General features: G+C 34.8%; 1 protein-coding gene across 1 annotated transcript in view; it reads left to right on the top strand.

The window, feature by feature from the left end:
* Positions 1-20,144, top strand: part of LOC136039231 (enoyl-CoA delta isomerase 1, mitochondrial-like) — a 34,066-nt gene that overhangs the window by 1,885 nt on the left and 12,037 nt on the right. Inside the window, exons 2-4 of the mRNA XM_065722773.1 lie at positions 7,733-7,857; positions 11,975-12,121; positions 16,277-16,392. Of these exons, the coding sequence (XP_065578845.1) occupies positions 7,733-7,857; positions 11,975-12,121; positions 16,277-16,392 (388 nt within the window). The remainder of the gene's footprint in view (positions 1-7,732; positions 7,858-11,974; positions 12,122-16,276; positions 16,393-20,144) is intronic.

The raw sequence follows: 20,144 nt of genomic DNA, 5'->3' as shown, positions 1-20,144 counted from the left end.
ATGTGATTCACCAACACAAAATTATTCCTGCAAAAATATCAAGTAGGCTAATGAGTTTGTTTAACCCAGGCTCTTACAAGAAAAAGTAATATAAATGCAAGCACAGTAAAAGCAATAAAAAACACTAGGGCACAAGCAAAGCAATCATAATATAATATCAAATACAACATCTCCCTTCTTTTAATCTTGAACAAGATGATTCTTGGGTGTGCCAGTTTTTGCCTCTATCACTAAAATTTATGTACATTTCAAGATGGCGCTAGGCTTGCTTCTCTTTTGTGTTTTCTAGGTACACTTAATGGCTATACACTAATTAATTCTGCTCTCACACTTACACTCAAGCTCTTCTTAAAAATGTACAAGAATAAATATTGGGCTCACTTCTCTGGTGTTTACTCTGGATATGCACAGTGCCTACTTCCCTTAAACATTACTATTTGCATGTTCAATTGCTTTGGTGGGTTGATCAGTCTTCCAGACTGTGTTCTGGTGCCAACTTAGGGACCAGGTGCTGCTTCATGCTGCTGAACTGAATATTCAGTTCAATGGGGTAATCTCTGATCCCACCCATTCTAGTGGTGAGGAACAGAGTGGTGATCAGTAGAGCTGATTTATCAGTGGTGGAGGTGATTTCTGAAGCAGAAGAGCTTTGTTTGGGGTAGTTAATGGGGTCAAAACCACAACTGTTTGATCACCAAGGTCTTTTGTTTCATAGTAATTTCCAAGGTGGTTTGAGAAATATATTTTGTTCAATCTGATGACAGATCAATCATATGTCTTGACTATGTAAGATTGTGGAAACTCAGATTAGGCAATTACTGTTGCTGTGATCCATTTACCACCCAGAGTCTTCTGCACATAAACTGACTTCCTCACCTTTGCTGATGGTAACAGCCTAGACACTGTGTTGTGATGCTGCTTCTGTTGTCTCTGAAGAACTGCATGTTTCTCCTTGAACTTGCAACTGCTGACCACTGTCTTTTTCAATGGCATACAGGAGCACTGTATCTTCATTATCAACTGTAACTCCAAGCAACTCTGTTTCTTCATCAATCACACTCACAACTGGCCACTGCAACAGACGCCTGCAAAGTGGTTTGGCTTTCTATATTTGGTCCAGATTTTCCCTTTTGCTGGACATGTGTAGTTCTTGAAGTATACTCCACTGCAAAAATAGCATTCTCTATCCTTGGGAGGGGGGTATTGGTGGGAGCTCTCTGACTTTGGGCACTGTTCTGGCTTGTACCATGTGTGATTGCAGCAGGTTCCTGCCTTTTGGGTACTGGTTTGCTTCCATTAAATGATGTCAACTGAGCCTGGGTTGTTTCATTGGCTCTACATCTTGACATTGCACCATCTAGAGTTAATAAGACCCCTTTTGCCAACAACTTCCCTTGAATGGCTTGATTTTGAATTCCACAGACAATTTAGTCCTGAATCATTTCCTCTTGTTCTGTGTACAGACATGATTTTGCCAATGTTTTAAGTTCTGTGATGTATCTTTCAATACTTTTGTTTTCTAGCTGGGTCTTCTTTTCAAAGATGTATTTTGCAAACGCAGTATTTTTTTCTTGGAGGGGGGGGGGGGGCTTGCATGATTTTTGAAGCATTTGATAGGGAGTTAAACTTTATTGACTTGATCCTTTTCTAATTCGAAAGTATTGAAAATCTGTCTGCCCTTTTCTCCCATCCAAATGAGAAGGTAGAAACACTGTGATTTTTCTGTTTTTTGGCCAGTTGTCCTATAACCATCAATTGTGCATGCTGTTCAAACCAACTTCATTCATCTGCCAAGGAGGTGGCAGATGGCACCATGACACCATGTCCTACATCTGACACCATGCAACAACCTTGAGTAAAGAGTTTCTTTAATCCATGATCCAACAAGAAAAAGCAATATAAGTGCAAGAACTGCACAAGCAATAATGTACACTAGAGAACAAGCAAAGCAATCATAATATAATATCAAATACTGCAGTTCTAAGCACATGGAATGACAATGTCATGGAAGTGGGTGCTCGACAATACTTGGTTTTATTTCATTTTTACTTTCAAAGTTCATTCATTTTTTATCCGCTTTACAAGACAGAAAAAGGCCTCTAAGCTAAAGTTTTATCTTTTTAAGTTTTTAGCCAATTTATTTTTCTCAGAAGATGATATTTTGTTTTTATTTACTGCAATATTCCTCACTATGTTTGTGCTCTAATGTGCTTCAGTCAGCTAAGCTTTTTTGAAACAAATGAGAAAAAAAAGAAAACTGATAAGATAAAAACTGAAAAATGTTTTTTGGTTTTGTATTCTGATTTTCAAGAAAATACAAGGCTGGAGAAAAAGTGCTACTTCAATTGTACTTGATCTGCCTTTTAGCCTCAAAAAGCCTCAGTAGAAATTGAAGCTGCCAAGAAAAGTCAAAAACACATGGTCACCTTTGCCTGAAAAATCTGTAATAAAGTAATTGTCAAACAGATCTGTAAAGTGTACTCTATAGGCTTTAGAGGTATGTTTTGTGGGCTCTCGAATCAATAAGATTTTAATTTTCTCACTAAAACAGAAATTAATTTTATAGTCAGATTGCAGCTGAAAAATTTTAGGACTGCTTTAAAAATTTTATGCCCCACAAGAAGGGTGGACATCTAAATCTTGTGATTGTTGTAAATTTTAAGAAACATGTTGTGCTGTGTCAGTCCCATTGAACATGAAAGCATCTATGAGTCTGTGGCTATTCTGGTATGAACAGTGTCTAAAGCCTGAGCTACAGAATGAGGTATCCATGTTTCTTATGTCCTTAAAATATGAGTAGGCCTAAGAATTTACTTGACATTGTTACAGGAGTTGCAGTTAGCCCACTTAAGCAGTATCAGAGCTCCAAGCTGGCTCTTGGAGTATCTGATTCTTGCTACAGATGGTGGAAGTAAGGAGCTGGGAGTTGACTAGCTTCACCATGGCTAACTATAGTTGAATATTTGAATGCTCAGTGACAGGTCAGCAAGCTAAGTAATGGGATTTTGGTTAAAATTAAATAAAAAAAACGAGTTTTTTTAACTGAAAGTAAGGAGCGACATTAAAACTTAAAACGCACAGAAATTACTTCGCATATGAAAGAGGCTGCTTCCTCATCAACGCCCCGCTCTTTACGCTAAAGTTTGACTCTTTCTCTCAATTCTTCTTTTTAAAACAGTAAAAAACTTTAGCGTAAAGAGCGGGGCGTTGATGAGAAAGCAGCCTCTTTCATATGCGAAGTAATTTCTGTGCGTTTTAAGTTTTAATGTCGCTCCTTACTTTCAGTTAAAAAAACTCGTTTTTTTATTTAATTTCTGAACGTTTTTGAATCAATGCATGTTTTGATTTTGGCTCTCCGCAGAGGAATAATCAAAACGAAATTTGCATTTCGTTTTGGCTGGCTAAATGGGGGGCTAAATGGCTTTCTCATAATTTTGATCGAATGATTTTGAGAAAAAAAGAGCGGGGGCGAAGCCTAGTTGCCCTCCGATTTTTTGGTTAATTAAAAAGGCAACTAGAACTTTTAATTTTTTACGAATCTTTTTATTGGTAAAAGATTTACGTAACTTATAAATTAGCTTACGTAAAGAACTTTTGTATTCTCATGTTTTTATTACATATATGAGGGGATTCGCCCCATCGTCAGTACCTCGCTCTTTACACTAAAGCTTAAATTTTATCCCAATTCATTAAGAATGACCCCTGAATCACAAAAGCCATAGAATAAATAGTTGAAATTACTAAAAATACTTTAGCGTAAAGAGCTAGGTATTATAAGGAGGTGAGCCCCTTATATGGGTAAAAATTTCTGTTTGTTTTAAGTTTTATTGCTGTTCCTTACTTCCAGCTGAAAAAGCTTTTTCAGATTTATTTTTTAATTTTTTTTTTTAAAATAATGCTAGTAAATCCTGCTCTCCCTTCATGGAAGTTTTCTTCTCCCATGACAAATTCTCGATGGAAAGTTCCCCCAGCATATCCCCCTCTTCTCAACCCCTCCCCCCAACCAAAAAAATCCTCCTGAAAAGGCCTGTATACTTCCCAATAACCATTACTATATGTAAGCACAGGTCAAAGTTTGTAACTTGTTGCCCCTCCCACGGGGACTGTGGGGGAGTAAGTCGTCCCCAAAGACATAGTTATAAGGTTTTTCGACTACGCTGAATAAAATGGCTATCTCAGAATTTTGATCCGTTGACTTTGGGAAAATAATTAGCATGGGAGGGGGCCTAGGTGCCCTCCAATTTTTTTGGTCACTTAAAAAGGGCACTAGAACTTTTCATTTCCGTTAGAATGAGCCCTCTTGCAACATTCTAGGACAACTGGGTCGATACGATCACCCCTGGGAAAAAAAACAAAAAAAAAACAAAAAAACAAATAAACACGCATCCGTGATCTGCCTTCTGGCAAAAAATGCAAAATTCCACATTTTTGTAGATAGGAGCTCGAAACTTCTACAATAGGGTTCTCTGATACGCTGAATCTGATGGTGTGATTTTCGTTAAGATTCTATGACTTTTAGGGGGTGTTTCCCCCTATTTTCTAAAATAATGCAAATTTTCTCAGGCTCGTAACTTTTGATGGGTAAGACTAAACTTGATGAAACTTATATATTTAAAACCAGCATTAAAATGCGATTCTTTTGATATAGTTATTGGTATCAAAATTCCATTTTTTAGAGTTTTGGTTACTATTGAGCCGGGTCGCTCCTTACTACAGTTTGTTACCACGAACTGTTTGAAATATGGCAGGTTACACAAACGAATTTTGGTAAACCTGGAAATAAAATATGTCTTGCTAGTTTATATGACTAGACTAGATTAACAGGGATGCATCAATAGTACTTTGGCACTTAGACCTCACCTTTAGAGGGGGGGGGGGCAAGTAGATTTTCTTGTTGGGTGGGGATTTTGAGACTTTGAAAGGTGTGTCAATATATTATCAAATAAACATTCACAACGGGATATAGTCCATTTATTAGATAGTGAAGACAGATACAAAAGTCCAGATATTTTGATCATATGTACAGCAATCATCATCAGCAGAAATACTAAAGCATTAAAATTAAAACTAAGAAAATTAAAACAACATCATAACTTCTGATCCACTAATAGTTTAGGGGCAGTGAGGGGCAGGTTTACTAGCCAAAATGTTCTTGGGGGGGGGGGCTAGCTAGAGATTTTACTGACTGGCTGGTCATTTTTACTGACTGTTTTTTGTCAATAATTAGCATAATGTCTGTTTTGAACACAGTACATAAAATCACTGCACAAGTTGGTAAAACGGCTGTATTTACTAACTGAGATTTAGGTTTTGGTATATATCATGTCATTATTTTAATGCTGTTATTTAACCAAATAGAAAATTGTGGCACCATCATTTAAATCATGGCAGGAGTAAGTAAATCTGCTGTGTTTACCAACCAAGTTCGAAATTTCTGTAGATGACATGACAGTATTCTTGTGGTCTTTATTGAACTGAACAAAGAATTCTAGTGGTTTCGGAAAAATAGTGGGGTGAAGTGCCACAAATTTACCAACATATTTTTTTCTACCAAGTGACCAATGCTGTTTATTTAACCAAATAGAAAATTGTGGCACCATCATTTAAATCACGACAGGAGTAAGTAAATCTGCTGTGTTTACCAACCAAGTTCGAAATTTCTGTAGATGACATGACAGTATTCTTGTGGTCTTTATTGAACTGAACAAAGAATTCTAGTGGTTTCGGAAAAATAGTGGGGTGAAGTGCCACAAATTTACCAACATATTTTTTTCTACCAAGTGACCAAAAATATTGAGGGGGGGCTTCCCCCTCCCCCACACATGAAGGCTCTGGCTTAGGGTTCATTTACAAAACCTATCTGAGAAAAATCATTATCAGGGTTCATCCAAAGTCTTGGAGTTGTAAATTTTCTTCTTTAAAATTGCCTAAATGTAAGTTGAATTTCTAATGAAGGACTTATCCTGTAAGATCTAGATGAACTCTCTCAGACAGATCTAGTGACTGAACTGTAAACTATTACGGACTGGAAATTACTACGTAAGGGTTTTACTCTTTGAATGGGAATTGGGAACACTGATAGGAAATGTGTTGCATCAAGACCTTATCTCAGAAGTAAAATCAGTTAATCATTTTGCTCTTTTTGTTGATGAGTTGTTTCTGGAAAAGAACAATTAGCAATCCTATTCGGGAAAATATTACATGGGACAGTAGTTAAGTGACCAATCAGCTGCTATGACTTATGACAACTAGACACTGAAAGCTTATCCAGCTTGATTTGCAAAACTATCGAATTTTTTTTTGTCAGTTTGATTGTTGTGCATTGGTCAATGTTATGGCAACGCATCTGTTATGAGCGGTAATTTAACAGAGTTCATGCAAAGCTTTGGGAGAAGGTGCCTCATGCAGCTTGTTTACATTGTCAGGCCCACAGTTTAAGCTCGGTTTAGACTGTGTGCTTAAAAAAACATCAGTGAACTTTATGATTTTTCTCTGTGGTGCAAAGACTTTAAATACTTATGTTGTGCAGCACACACTTGACTCGAATTATTTGTGGAATTCCAGATTCGATTGTATTGTTGATGTGTTTGTCTCAGTCTTTGATAGTTCCAAGAACAAGGCAGCAAGTGAAGCAGAAGAACTACTGGATGATATCAACTCGGCCTCTTTTGTCTCAACTTTGCACATGATGGAAAAAATGTTTGTCATTGTAAATTCTTTGTGTGAGCAACGTGAGTCAGAAAGTTTGCTGACTTTCAAGGTATTTGCACATATTTCTGGGATATATAAGACACTTCAAAAGCTGAGACGCTAAGGAATGGAACAACTTAGGAAAAAGCATATTTGGATCCCTGGTAGTTCAATCAGATGCCAATAAATTTCTGTACTTCGAGGCTATAGACCATTTGACGAGCAAGATGATTCAACATGTCATGCAAAATATGCCTCTGCTCGACACTTTGTCTGTCTTTGACCCCTGAAGTTTGGATTTTCTTGAAGTTTCAAAAGTGTAAAAGGTTATGTATTTTAAAGGGATTTTTTGTGTCAATGAATATTGCATAGAATTGAAGCTTTCTCTTGGAAAGTTGTATCTTTGAAAAAGTGATTTTTCACAATTGGATCTTCTCTGAGCTATCGAAATTTTATCTGACTTTTCAATTGTCTATTCTGCAGGGCCAAAACTGGTAAAGCTAGTGGCTGCTTTGCCTGTGACAATGAGTGATTCTTGTTGGCATTAGGGAGTGTGAAGGATTATCTGTGATTGACAGTAAGAAGTGACAGACTCAGTGATCTCATGATTGTGACAATAAAAAAAAGATGAGGTAAAGAAACTGGATTTGGGTAAATTAGTTGACGATTTCTCCAAGTAGCAAATTTTTCTTTGTATCACCGTTAAAATATTGAAGATTTTTTTTTTTACATCCCCCTACATATTCATGAATTGGCTTTGTCAATATCTAGGGGGCATCTTTTTTCAGTTAATTCAATAAAAATAAAAAAAAACCTATTTTTCAATGAAAATATCAAAAAAGATCTTTTTCAAAATTTAGGAGGGTGGGTGGGTGGTAAATCCCTCTAATTGAATCCATTGGGGACAGCTCTTTGACTAACCTCGGAGGGGAGAATTTGCTTCTTCCTGTACATCCAGTTGTGCTGCTTTGACACAAATACTATTAAGTTCTGTATCATTAAAGTTCATTTGTAACATTCAATAATTTTGTCGCTCTTTAAGGATGTGCTGTCATTTCGATGAACAAAGCCCCAGTAAATAGTCTAAATTTGGAAATGCTGTTGGATCTCAAGAAAAATCTAAATGCAGCACTCGAAAACAAATGCAAAGGTGTAATTCTGACTTCGGTAAGTCCCCTTTTATGTGTTAAAGATGGATGTATTAAACCAATGCTGTATGCTAGATAAAAGAAAATCAGAAAAGATAGGCTAACTAAAACAATAGCTGTCTAGGTATCAATAGGCTTGATATTATATCATGATATTATATTGATACCTGATACTATATTATACAGTTGATGCTATTGTGTTATGAAAAGGTTTGATTATTAGATATACTTGTGTTGCGTTTCTTCTTGGTCGCCTGTTCACGTTTAGCCCAGTCTCGCCATATGTTAAGTGTCTACCAACAATTAGCCTTATAATGTAGGCTGTGGTCTGGGAGCAGCCTTGAGGTGGAAACGGAGGTTTAGGCCAATATACCTGTATAGACGTCAACATGAACAAATAAGATAGGATATATGATTACAAAAAGACAAGTTTACTATGGTGACTTATGGGTTATAAAGGTTTCAATAGACAAATGATACGTTGCTGACAATACTCTATGGATGAAGGCCAATGAGTGATTTCAGTAATAACAACATAATGACTGTATCATTTGCTCCAATAATAACAAAAGAATAGTAATGACTGAATCTGCTCCTTCCTTCCCACTTCCTATTATATATTAGAAAAAATGCTGACCACTGACGAGGAAAAAGTTCCATTCCTGATTTGTCAAGACAGGAAGCCTTTCCAAGTTTGAGCATATTACTAGAACGCTATTAGAATTTTATTATTAGAAGCTATAACATATTGTTAGAACGTTATTAGAATTTTTGAAAGAATGCTTTCGTTTTTCTTTCTTCCAGAAGCTTCTATGATCTTTGTAGTAATTTTGAGCTTGAGTTTTAAGGTATTTTAATTGCATTTGGTATCCCTTACTTTTCTTTAGAAATTTATTGCTCCTCTTTCCTTAAAAAAATATCTGGATTGGACCTATAATGGTTCTATCTGGATTAGTTCACTTGGTTCTCTTTCCTTGAAATTGTTAGTTATCTTAATGTATAAGTATCTTAATGTATAAGTACATTAAGTACTTATTTAATTAGTTTCATTATTAGTTTCAGCTAAATTATAGCCATAAATGCCATTTCCGAATTGTTTGTATACCAAGCGTGATATTTATGGTCAAGGTTTAGTTCACTAAGCTAAAAGCGTTTTTCACCCACGTTTTTACTGGGGAAACACCCCAGCGAAAGTGAAGATCCTGTCCCATTACTGGATTTGTGAGGCCTTGGCAGAGAAATATGTTCCACATGGATTTTCTTTGTGAGTTGCTCCAAAATTTCGCAGAAAGTTTAAGTAAAATAAAGCCTTGCGTTGAATCCAGAAGAAATGAAAATTCCTTGTGGTATTTATCAAGTATTTGTGTAAACTCAATTCCTTCCATAAAATACTAATTTTATGGTACCTTTTTGATCGGGGTGTTTTAAAATTTATGTTTCTATTCTAAGTATGATGTTTTTAAAAATGTTTAGCCCACTTCAACCTAATGTTTCTCAACTTAATATTGCTGTTGAGATCGAAGAGCCAGTTCCTTTTGAAAACGATGACCTTGAATAAGAAAATAACCACATTTTATAGTAATTTCTATTGACTTGAGCATCTAAAAAAAAAAAAAAAAAAAAAAAAAAACCAGAGAAATAGAAGGGAAAATAAGGCAAGATTTATTACCTAAAAACGGCTATCAATAGCCCAATTGGGCTACATTCGTACTTTAGCGTAAAAAAAAACAGAACAACAAGCAAATAAAAAATGGTAGGTTGGGGATAACAAAATATAAAAAAATTATCAAAAGGTCAATGTCAATCATTAAAAATGTCAAAAACAGTTTAAATTCGTAAGATTAAAGGTTAATGTCAATCAGCAAAAATGTCAGACAATTAAAAGTCATAAAATTAAAAAGGGAACACTACAGTTAAAACAAAAGGACATTTAAGTTTTGCGAAAAAAAAGGCACAAAATTTACAAAATGAACATTGAAATTTTAAGGTAAAAAGGGATTAAGGAAGGGGGGAGGGGGTGAGAAGATTCACTGATTTAATATATGAACTATGTAGGAATGAAAGTTCTTGTATATTTTTCAGTGGAAACCTTTATTAGGGCAAGAAGGTGGATTTTGTTGAAGCAGAACGTGGGAGAGAAGGTCGAAGGGAATAATTTTGATCAGGGAAAAGGGAAGTAGTCCTAGGGCTATGGAGGGCATTGCTAGCGAAACGCAAGGAAAATGAGTATTGAACAGCCTTGGTTTGGTTTTAGGGGGTGTGCATGCATTATTCCAACGGGAGACTCCTACCAGCATGTATTTCGTTAAACTTCGTTTTTATTTTATAACAGACAAATTTATCGAAAAGATGTTTAGTTTAGGGGACATGCAATATTCCAAGGGGAGACTCCCATCAGCATGTATTTCCTTAAACTTCATTTTTGTGCTCTTAATTATTATTTTATAAGAGACACATCGAAAACATAGTATATTAGTTCAATAACAGTAAGTTTTGCTAAATAATTTAATGAATCTACATCCTTTCAAGCTATTCCAAATAATTGGATGTATCTAAATCAATGGTATACCCTGGATTTTTCTTTTGGGGGGTTGAGGCCACACAAAAAAAGTTAAAAAAACATTATAAATTTTCTTATTTCCATTTTGTTACACCTTTAAAAGTCGTAAAAGCATTTCGGGGGAGGGAGCAAACCCCGTAATCGCCCTTCCCTGGATGTGTTCTTGCAGATTACTCTCCTTTTATCAGATTACTGAGAAAAATACGCAAATAGAAAGCATCTTTGATGTAAAGAGTGCTTGGTTTTCAAACTTGGACATGTTATACACCTTAATTTGTACTTAATTTATTTGAGCGTTCCAGTGGTTCACTAAAAAAGCTTGCGCTTCCATTTTTTTAGTATAATAGCAAAATTAACACAGAGATCGGGGCGGAGGGAGTTAGTTTAACATAGGGGTTGGTTCTTTAAAGATTTGTTGTTTATTCCGTTTGTCCAGTAGCATAAACAAGACTTAGATTTAGGAAGGAACGGTGAAGTTGATTTCAGAACTGTAATTTTTATAGGGGGTTCTGGTCTTTGGTTCTTGCTTATACCATATGTGGGTATAGGAAGGAACAGTGAAGATGATTTCAGAACTGTCATTTTTATAGGGGTTCTGGTATTTGGTTCTTGCCAATACCAAATTTGGGTATTTGGGCTTCATGACAAGAAGTATTTCTTCAAAAAGAAATTGAAAACTTGCTTTAGGGTTTGTGAAAGATTGCAAATCATGGTAATAATCGCATTTAAAACAAATTCATTCTATAAAAGATAATCAGTAATAAAACTGATCCTGAAACATTATATAGTTTATTGAATGACTGGGAAAGTGTGCAGGTATTTATTTTGAAGGGAGTGGGTAAATTGAAAAAGCACTGGAGTTTGCTTAAAGATAGGAAATTATATGAAAAAAGGCAGAGATGTTGAGATCTCAGAAGCATGAATAACCCTTCGAATATGCTTGTAAACAACCTATAAATATAATCCCACTCACGATATTCATTTCTATCCTTAGGCTTGCTGTCTAATTTTATTTTTGTTTACTCTAAACTTACCTGCACTGGAAAATTTGAACACTTACAGCTTCTGTATGAGGGCTATCGCCATCTAATATTTAATTTCTTTTATTTAGATATCACTACTGTGTAGAGATCATTTATGTATAGATTTTGATTGTACAGAAGAGAGCGGGAGTGAGCAGGAATCCCATCAATAAATAACAGTCAATAATCAATAACACAATCAATAACAGTGTATTATTGTATATAATAGCATGGCCTCATTGTTTGCTGACTGGAAAAGAGTAGAGCTTCCGGTGGCTAGATTTTCTGAAGAAGAAGTCAAAGAGGTGAAAGGACTTGATGATAGTCCATATACTTCCCTACACATTTTGGAACTGGAACTACTGAGCCGCCTGGTGGCATCCACAAAAGACTACTGGAAACTTTCTCTTTTGGTAAGGAACGTTAGTGAAGCTTGCATTCCGGTTGTAGGTAGCTCGTCGATGCGGTAGCGTCTTTGAACATATAGTGTATTTGTAGGAGATATATTATCTTACATTGTGTGAGCCAATTGCCTTTTTAATTTTTTTTTTTAGGATTTAAAGTCAGTATTTTCTGGAGGCTTGGATATCCTTGAAATGTACAAACCACAAGAAGAAAGATTAAAGGAGTTTTGGTCATCCTTACAGGATATAGGACTGCTGCTTTATGGGTTTAAAATACCAGTTATTGCAGCAATCAATGTAGGCAAACTATTTTATCTTGACTTTTTGTTTAGATTGTTTATATATTGATTGGTGAACTCTTCAGAAGCTAATTTGACCAAGTCCATTAAAAGACAGGCGAGAAAATTCGAAATGATGGTTTACTGCTGACTTTTATTTTAGTGCACCAATCATCTAGTTCTGAATGTCTGAAATTATGGTTGTTTATGTCCTTCAGTCATAAACAAGTATTTTATATTAAATTTACATTACATTTTCGAATCAATTTCACCAAGTTGACCTCTAAATTTTCATAACGTTTCGTTTTGTTTACATTATGTTTACATTTTACATTATATGCTAGAATAAATAGGTTTTCGAGATTAACATTAGATTTTAGATCAAATTCGGGCAAATAGCCATTAAAAAAACTTTACATAATTATACCAGAGATATAATGATCAGCAGAAGCTTGTCATTGTTGTAAAATTAATAAAAAAATTCTGAAAAGGGATTTTTTCAAACGAAAATAAAGAGTCAAATTAAACTTTAGACCAACAGAAACAAATTCTTATAATAATTCAAACCCAAAACGACCAAAAATTACTATTAAAGGATAAGTGGAACCCCAAACGAACAGAAATTAAAATAAACAATCATAGTAAATATAGAGATAATAGGAACTAATATAGATGAATAAATAAATCTTAAAATGATTAAAATTTGATTGGATGTCCAAAGTCAAACTTAAAAAAAAGAAAATTACTAAAAATAGGAGCCTGGCTGTAGCCCTTTCCCTCCTTCCCTATCCGTAGGTCTGAAGCTGGTTACATCTTCTGCGTTTTATTGAAAGCTATACGCATCTTTGTTTTTCAAAACACCAACAACAAATGAATATCAAATTATTATAATAATCAAGATGACAGGAAAGAACTAATGAAAATAAACGAAATATTTCATATGCAATGATATTAATTCCTGGAAACACTGGTGGATCCAAGGGGTAAGGGTGGGATGCCCGCAGATTTTTCCTGGCGCCCTCGTTCCTTGTTTTTTTTTTTCTGTTTTTCACTCTTTATTTAAAATAAATTTGTCAATTTGGTCAATTAGTGGCGCCCTTGTCACATTGCCCCCCCCACCAAGATTTTGTTTATTGGTACCCTTGTCACATTACCCCCATTCCCCATCATTTTGCTTGAGATCTGCTGCTCCTGGAAACTCAGCAGTTCAGAATTTTATTTCACTATAATTTCTATTTTTTTTTTTTTTCGATGTAAAGATTTGTAATATATTTTGTTTTCATGCATTTGTAATTATTTCCACGGCCTCTCCTGTACGTGGTGTGTCCTTATTACCATTCTTGTTAAAGAATTGTTGTTTTTTATCGACCTAATCATATATTATTATGTTTTCATTATGGTTTAAAAAAGAGAAAAAGAAAACATAAATATATAAAAATACTTTGAGCAGTGAATTTAAGTTTAAGATAAAAAAAATCTTTAAAACAGAATTTTTATTTTATTCTTCCTTTTCTAATGTTCAGTGGTATGTAGACCACCTGAGTTTACTAAGTTAAGATTACTTAACCAGCTAAGATTGCTTATTGGTATTAGATTGCTTACCTCTTTCCTTTTGGTCTCTATGCTGTAAATCCGGAAGATTTTTTGAATGTTTCTGCTTTCTTTCCCTTCACCGGGAATTGTCTAATCTCTCCTCGTCTTCTAAGTAAAGGCCAGGACACTTATACTAACCTCTATTGTAAACTCATCTTGATTGGGTTAGTACCTCCTTTGCAAGAAAGCTGGGGATTACCCTTTGCTGCAGAAACCTTCTACCGCTCATCTCGATCATCCCACTTCACAAGTCTTGCATCAGTCTCATCCCCAAGTATGGATACCCACTGTGTGCTGGTTCTCTGAAAACATTGTTGGCACAACTCCAAAAGATCCAAAATAAAGCTAATAGGGCGGATTTAGTCGTTCCCCGCGACTCTCTCCAAGTTTGTCAGTTAGAGGTTTGATGTAGCGTTGATGAATGTTTTTTGCAAGTACTAAAATTCGCTTCAGTCTCTAGACCTTTCTCGTATTGTGCCCCCAATCGTCCAACCGACAAGACAGACACGAATGCACACAGCTCTGTCCAGTCATCTTGAGGCGAGCAAGCCGAAAACAGAGAACATGAAGAACAGCTTCATTCGACATAGCATTTCGATCTAAAATGATCTTCGTTGGAAGTTATCCCTAAATTTTTCTCTCTTGACTCTTTCAAGAGAAGAATCAACAGTCATCTAAAACCTTGATAAAATACTAGCGGGAAATCAGATATTTAATTATACAAAAACCTAGGGAAAAAATTAGATAAATTAGAAATCGTGTTTTGCTTTTACTCATAGAGAATTTGAACCCTGTCAATCTCCACTAGGTGGTCTTACCATAAGGACACTTATAATTTCGCACTCATCCAGCCTGACTTTCAGGGCTAAATTTAGACCTTATAAGGTCATAATTTATCTAGTATATACTACCTTTTATGAAGCTAGATATTATATAATAACAATTTATTCCAGAAAAAGCCCATGGGCCATAGGAAATATATGCAAGAGCATATTGCAAGAGCATATATGACTTCAGGAATACCTAGAGGGCTAAACTGAAATACAATTGAAAAGTATATAGATGGCGAAATAATGATTCTCCAACTTAAAAACATTCTTATTCATAGCAAGATTATAAACGTAAACTCTGGAAAAAAAAAGAAGTAATTTTAAAAGGCACAATTTACATTGGCTTATAATCCAAGCTCTTGATACAAGTTATAAGGGCTAAAATATTATATTAATCTAAAATATTTAAAAGGATCAATTTACAATGGCTGTTTGTCTAGTCTCTTGTTATGAGGGTTAAAAAATTACATGAATTTAGAATATTTCCTTTTTTGCCTTTACCAGAACAAAGTTACTGATGACAACAACAAATGATGTTGTTGTCAATCATTATGATATCATTAATGTCAATCATTAGTGATATTTCATATATCATAATGATATTAATGATATTTAATGATTAAAAGATGGCAGTATTTTAACAGTTGAAAAACTGGCAGTTTTTTACAGTTTTTTTTTAATAATTAGAAGTAGTTTCTTAAATCAAACAAAGCTAATAGTACCCAACCATCAGGACCCAGCTCTGAAACCACTGAAACCTCCGAATCAAGACATGATCTTGGATGGCTTGAGTGATACATGCCCTTACTGGCATGTTTGGGTTTAGCCCTTGGAAGTAGTTATATCTAACTGGAAAAAATGGCATAGCTCCGTGGAGAATCATTGGCATATCCTATTAGAACGTTTATCTGAGATTAAGAAAAGCATCCCTTGAGTCCATGAGCATGTCACCTTAAGTGTTTTGAAAAGTCTATTTCATATCAAAGATCCCAAGGGCAAATCTAGACTTCATATAGTGTCTTGATTTATGCTTTGTGTACTACCCAACTCATTGAAGTGCAGAGAGGCAATTCTTCATGTTGGTCAAGATAAAACCAAACCTGAAAATAGCCTGGACGCTTTGATGGACACAATGAAACTTGGGCACTAGTCTTTAAACTCTGTACATTCATTGGCTGCAGAAATGGTAGCAGAAGGAGAAAGGAGTTCTTCGGATGATGACTTAGTGGTAATGCGTGTAACTGCTATTTCATCTATATTGATCTTTGCCCTAACTTTCAAGAAGTACCTAATGATCTTGTAAATAAGAAAGTGATACCTTGATAGTTATTGATCTCTCCTTTGTTTCTTCAACCGAATACATGTTACGTCAATGGAAGGGTTAAAAGCTGCGATAAGCTACGCAGTTGGTCACTTTTCATGCATGTCAGACTGGGGAACATAATTCATCTTGGGTCATTGTTATTCTAAATTAATTTTTTTCCTCTTCAACTATGAAACAGATCTTTCTTCAGAAAGAAACAGATGCTAAAAACTAATTTCAAATTTGCTTCTTCATAAGGCAATGCTGACTGGACACGCTTGCTAAATGTCACACTGTATTCATCATGTCACAGGCTTGACTATGTCTAAAATTTTAATGAAAACGCTTGACTTTTCTCACAAGATTTATGTCTACACAAGATTTATGTCTACACAAGATTTATAATATATATAAATATATACATATATTAATTTATCTTTGTTTTCAGGGCCATAGCCCTGCTGGAGGCTGCTATTTATCTTTAACTACTGATTACAGAATCATGGTGCAAAAATATTCCATTGGATTGAATGAGACTAAACTTGGAATCGTTGCTCCCTTTTGGTAAGCTTGATTTTCACAGTATACAAATCAAAGAAAAAATTAAGGGAATTTTGTCTTGTTCATGACGATAGTTGCTTACAAGGATGTTAGTTGTTGTCCATCTCTGTGGATATGGATGAATTTTTCTCGAGGTTGGTTCAAATATTCTCTGCTGTAGAAAACCAAAATCTCTTGTTTGTTAAATAGACGCCTAATTTGTCTATACCAATTTTTTAGATAGCTATATCTGAGTTATTTTTTCGAAGACCACGCTACTTTTCCAAGACGAACAAATAAAATTTCAATTAGGGATAAGTCCTTTTATTAGACAGTGAAATCACATATAAAAAGCTCTGGATAGTTCAATACCAAAAAACAGGGATTGAAATACCCAGAGCTTTTTGTGTCTGATTTCTCTGTTTAATAAACTTGACCTGTCCCTATTTGAACTTTTACTTGTTAGCTATATCTGAAAATTAGATAAGATCCCCCTCTCTATTTCTCTATTATAAGTCTCTTTTATAGAAAAAACTTCTCACAAGTATTGAGTATTGTCTGAGAAGCAGAAGAATTTTTTTTTAACGAGAAGGCAGTACCATTAGTAAAAAAAAAAAAAACAAAAAATAAATATTCTGATGAAAACTATCAAAATTAAACCGATTTTTCCCTAAGATTATTATCTTTGGAGCGGTTATGTTAACTATAAACATTTTCTTAGTTTGATTTATCCTCTTAAAATTAAAAATCATTTTTTTGCGTTTTCTGCTTCGTCTTAAAGGTTAACGCCAATCTTGAACCTTTAATAATGTCTGTTTGCTCGACCAATTCCCCTTTAAATGGGTAAGTTTTATTTCCTCTGTAGTTATTTTATAGGCAATAGTTTACAAGATATGAATTTTTCACGACGACGGAAAAAACTAATATATGTGTTTTAGTGCTTTCGACTGCTATTAATGAGTGCTAGTTTTTTTGCATTAGAAAACAGAAAAATAATTTTGATTCCAAATTTCCACTCTCATCCTATTTCTAAGATATAGAAAAGAGAATCCAACTCATTTTGAAAAGAATTCTCAAAGTATCTTGAGACTTAATTAGATGGATGAAACGGAATTCTAATAAAACATTTCATTAACAGAAGGTGGTGGACGTAATAATAAAAGTAACTATGAATCTCAGCTTGTAGAAATGTTACTAAACACCTATTGAATCACAACAGCTGATTTTTTATTAGGGCGACAGATCAAAGTGACATCTAAGATGTACTTTGTTTCATCGTTTTCCTGGTATTCCACAAGGAACAATTTTGCATTTGCAGAAAAGATTTTATTGCCAAGTCCCACAAACTCAGCGATCGCCATCGATTGGACAAATAGATTTTTTCATATCTTGTTTGAGCTTTGAGATACTTGAAGTGTCTGTTTTTATCTAAATGCATCATATTCTTTTTTTATCAATCTCAGAAATAAACAGAAAATGAAGCTGATGATTTTTTAAATATATTATTTAAATTAGAACGACAGATCAAACAGATACTTAACAAAAAATTGTGTTTTATAGTTTGGCTGGGAATCCACAAGGCAAAATTTAGTACAGCCCACTCTCACAAATTCAATGACCGTTATCAATTGGTCGAATCGGCTTTTCATATCTTATCTGAATTTCAAAATAGTTAAATTTTCTATTATTGTTCAAAATGCATTATATTCTGTTTTGTCTCTCACAGAAATATTTTGAAACTTGAGTTAATGATAGCGACGAAGACCAAACTGCCTTTCCATCATAAACAACAAGTAAAACAATGGGGGAATTTTTTATGTAAGACAGTGAAATAGTATGAAAGCATGTGCGAGAGCCCCTACTTCCAATATTGGAAAGTGGCTATGTACAGTCTTTGCTCTACAAACCTTTGCTCTATTCCCAAAGAGTGTAGCCTACATAAGTTATTCGGTTGATTTAGTGGAAAAACTTAAAAATGCAAACATTTCAGAAAATACAACACTAAGTAGTTTTGACATAGTTTCTAATCATACTAATATTGATGTGGCAATATCTGAACAGTTATTGAAAAATAGAATAGAAGATAATTATCATCTATTTGAAGATTCAACAACAGAAATAGATCCCGAGGTTTTAATGTCCCCAGCAAAAATTTGTAATAAGTATTAAAAGTATTTTCAGTTCCGTAATTCTTTTTATCAACAAACAAAGAGCCTCCCAATGAGGGCATCCCTATCCAGGTTATTAGCGAATATTTATGTAGAACACCTTGGAAATTGGGCTTTAAATTCATATTTTTTTAAAAGATATCTATTGGGGGTGTTACATGGATGATGTAATATCACTCTTTATTACATTCCACTGTCTTATATAAAAAAAAAGTTCCTATTGTTCTTCTTTTTGTTTATGTTAAATATGTTGCTACCGCATATTTGATGCAGATAAAAATTTCGTTGTACAAACAACAATAATGACAAAAAAGTAAAAGTGCAAGTTTCGGCTGATAACTACAGAGCTAATTTTATCAGTCTCCCATACCTCCTGTTACCTCAATATCTCCTACCTCTCATACCTCCTGGAAAGTAACTGGAGTCATCGAATACAACCAGTGGATGAAAATCGATTTGAGGACTCTTTCACTTTCTTAGAGGAAAAAAAGCTCGAGATACACTCATTTTTTGGTTGGGAGGGGCACAAAGATATATTTTTAGCTATTTATTATTATAACAGAAGTCTAGTTTTTATTCCTAAACAAGCCCTGTTGAACTGACGCATCAAAAGCATGGATACCATCAACATTCTTAAGAGGGTTGAGTTTGCAGAAATTACTGTATGAATGGCTAAGGTTTCAAAAAAAGGTTTGTTGTTAATAAAAGTTTCACTTTTCCCCCATTGTTATGATGCTTAGCACTTTTTGTATGATTTCAATATTCCAGGGAGGTGCCTTGCCAGGATTTACGCATAGGCCCGGGGGCACAAAAAACACTGAGCGTTTTTTTCTTAACACAAACTGGACTGATGTGATTTATCGTGTGCGAGGTGCAGTTTGCTGCTGCGCTGATTATTCACAGAAAAGTAAATTTAAAACGACTCAGGAATTCCGTCGCCGCGTATAAACTGTCAGATGTCTACCAAGAATGACAGCTGAGAGTTCGGTATCACCTCTCTCTTGCATTACTTTTGGCTCACTACTCATCAGTTGCCTGCTGTTCAGGGCTTCCACTATCCTGAATCTTTGGGGATTTCACCGTATATCTCTGTTTCTCCCAAAAAAAAGAATACCTGAGCCTAGGGGCACCAAAGATTTAAATCTGGCCTTGGGGGTCTCCTGTCCCATGGGAGCCGTAGGTCACACGCGAAAAATCTGTATGAGATTGATCTAGAACTCAGGTGTCTAAATTTGGTTTTATTTTGAAATCACCCAGCGCCCTTTGTCAAGTGACCTGGTTCAAATCTGTCCAATCGCAAACCAAATCCATCCAGCTTAATGGTTGTTTACAGAGTATTTTTGTCATTGTACAAGAAGTCATAATTTTCGCTGCGCCTTTCCTTTCTTCTATTATTTTTTTCTTTGTTTTCGTGCAAAGTAACAGTCTTTTGATGGAATCATCAAAAGAAAACCTGTTAGAAGCCAAAAGGATGCTATTTTGGATTCCAGGTGCTGTTTTTCAGAAGAAGAACAGTAATTATAGACGAATTTTATCTCTCCTCAATGTAGAGAATGACACAAATTATGTAAGACAAATATTTAAGAGTTCAAACTTTATATTCCACTG

Source organism: Artemia franciscana, chromosome 19, assembly GCF_032884065.1.
Source record: "Artemia franciscana chromosome 19, ASM3288406v1, whole genome shotgun sequence".
In the NCBI taxonomy this organism is placed as follows: Eukaryota; Metazoa; Arthropoda; class Branchiopoda; order Anostraca; family Artemiidae; genus Artemia; species Artemia franciscana.
This window is presented reverse-complemented; position numbering and strand designations above follow the sequence as displayed.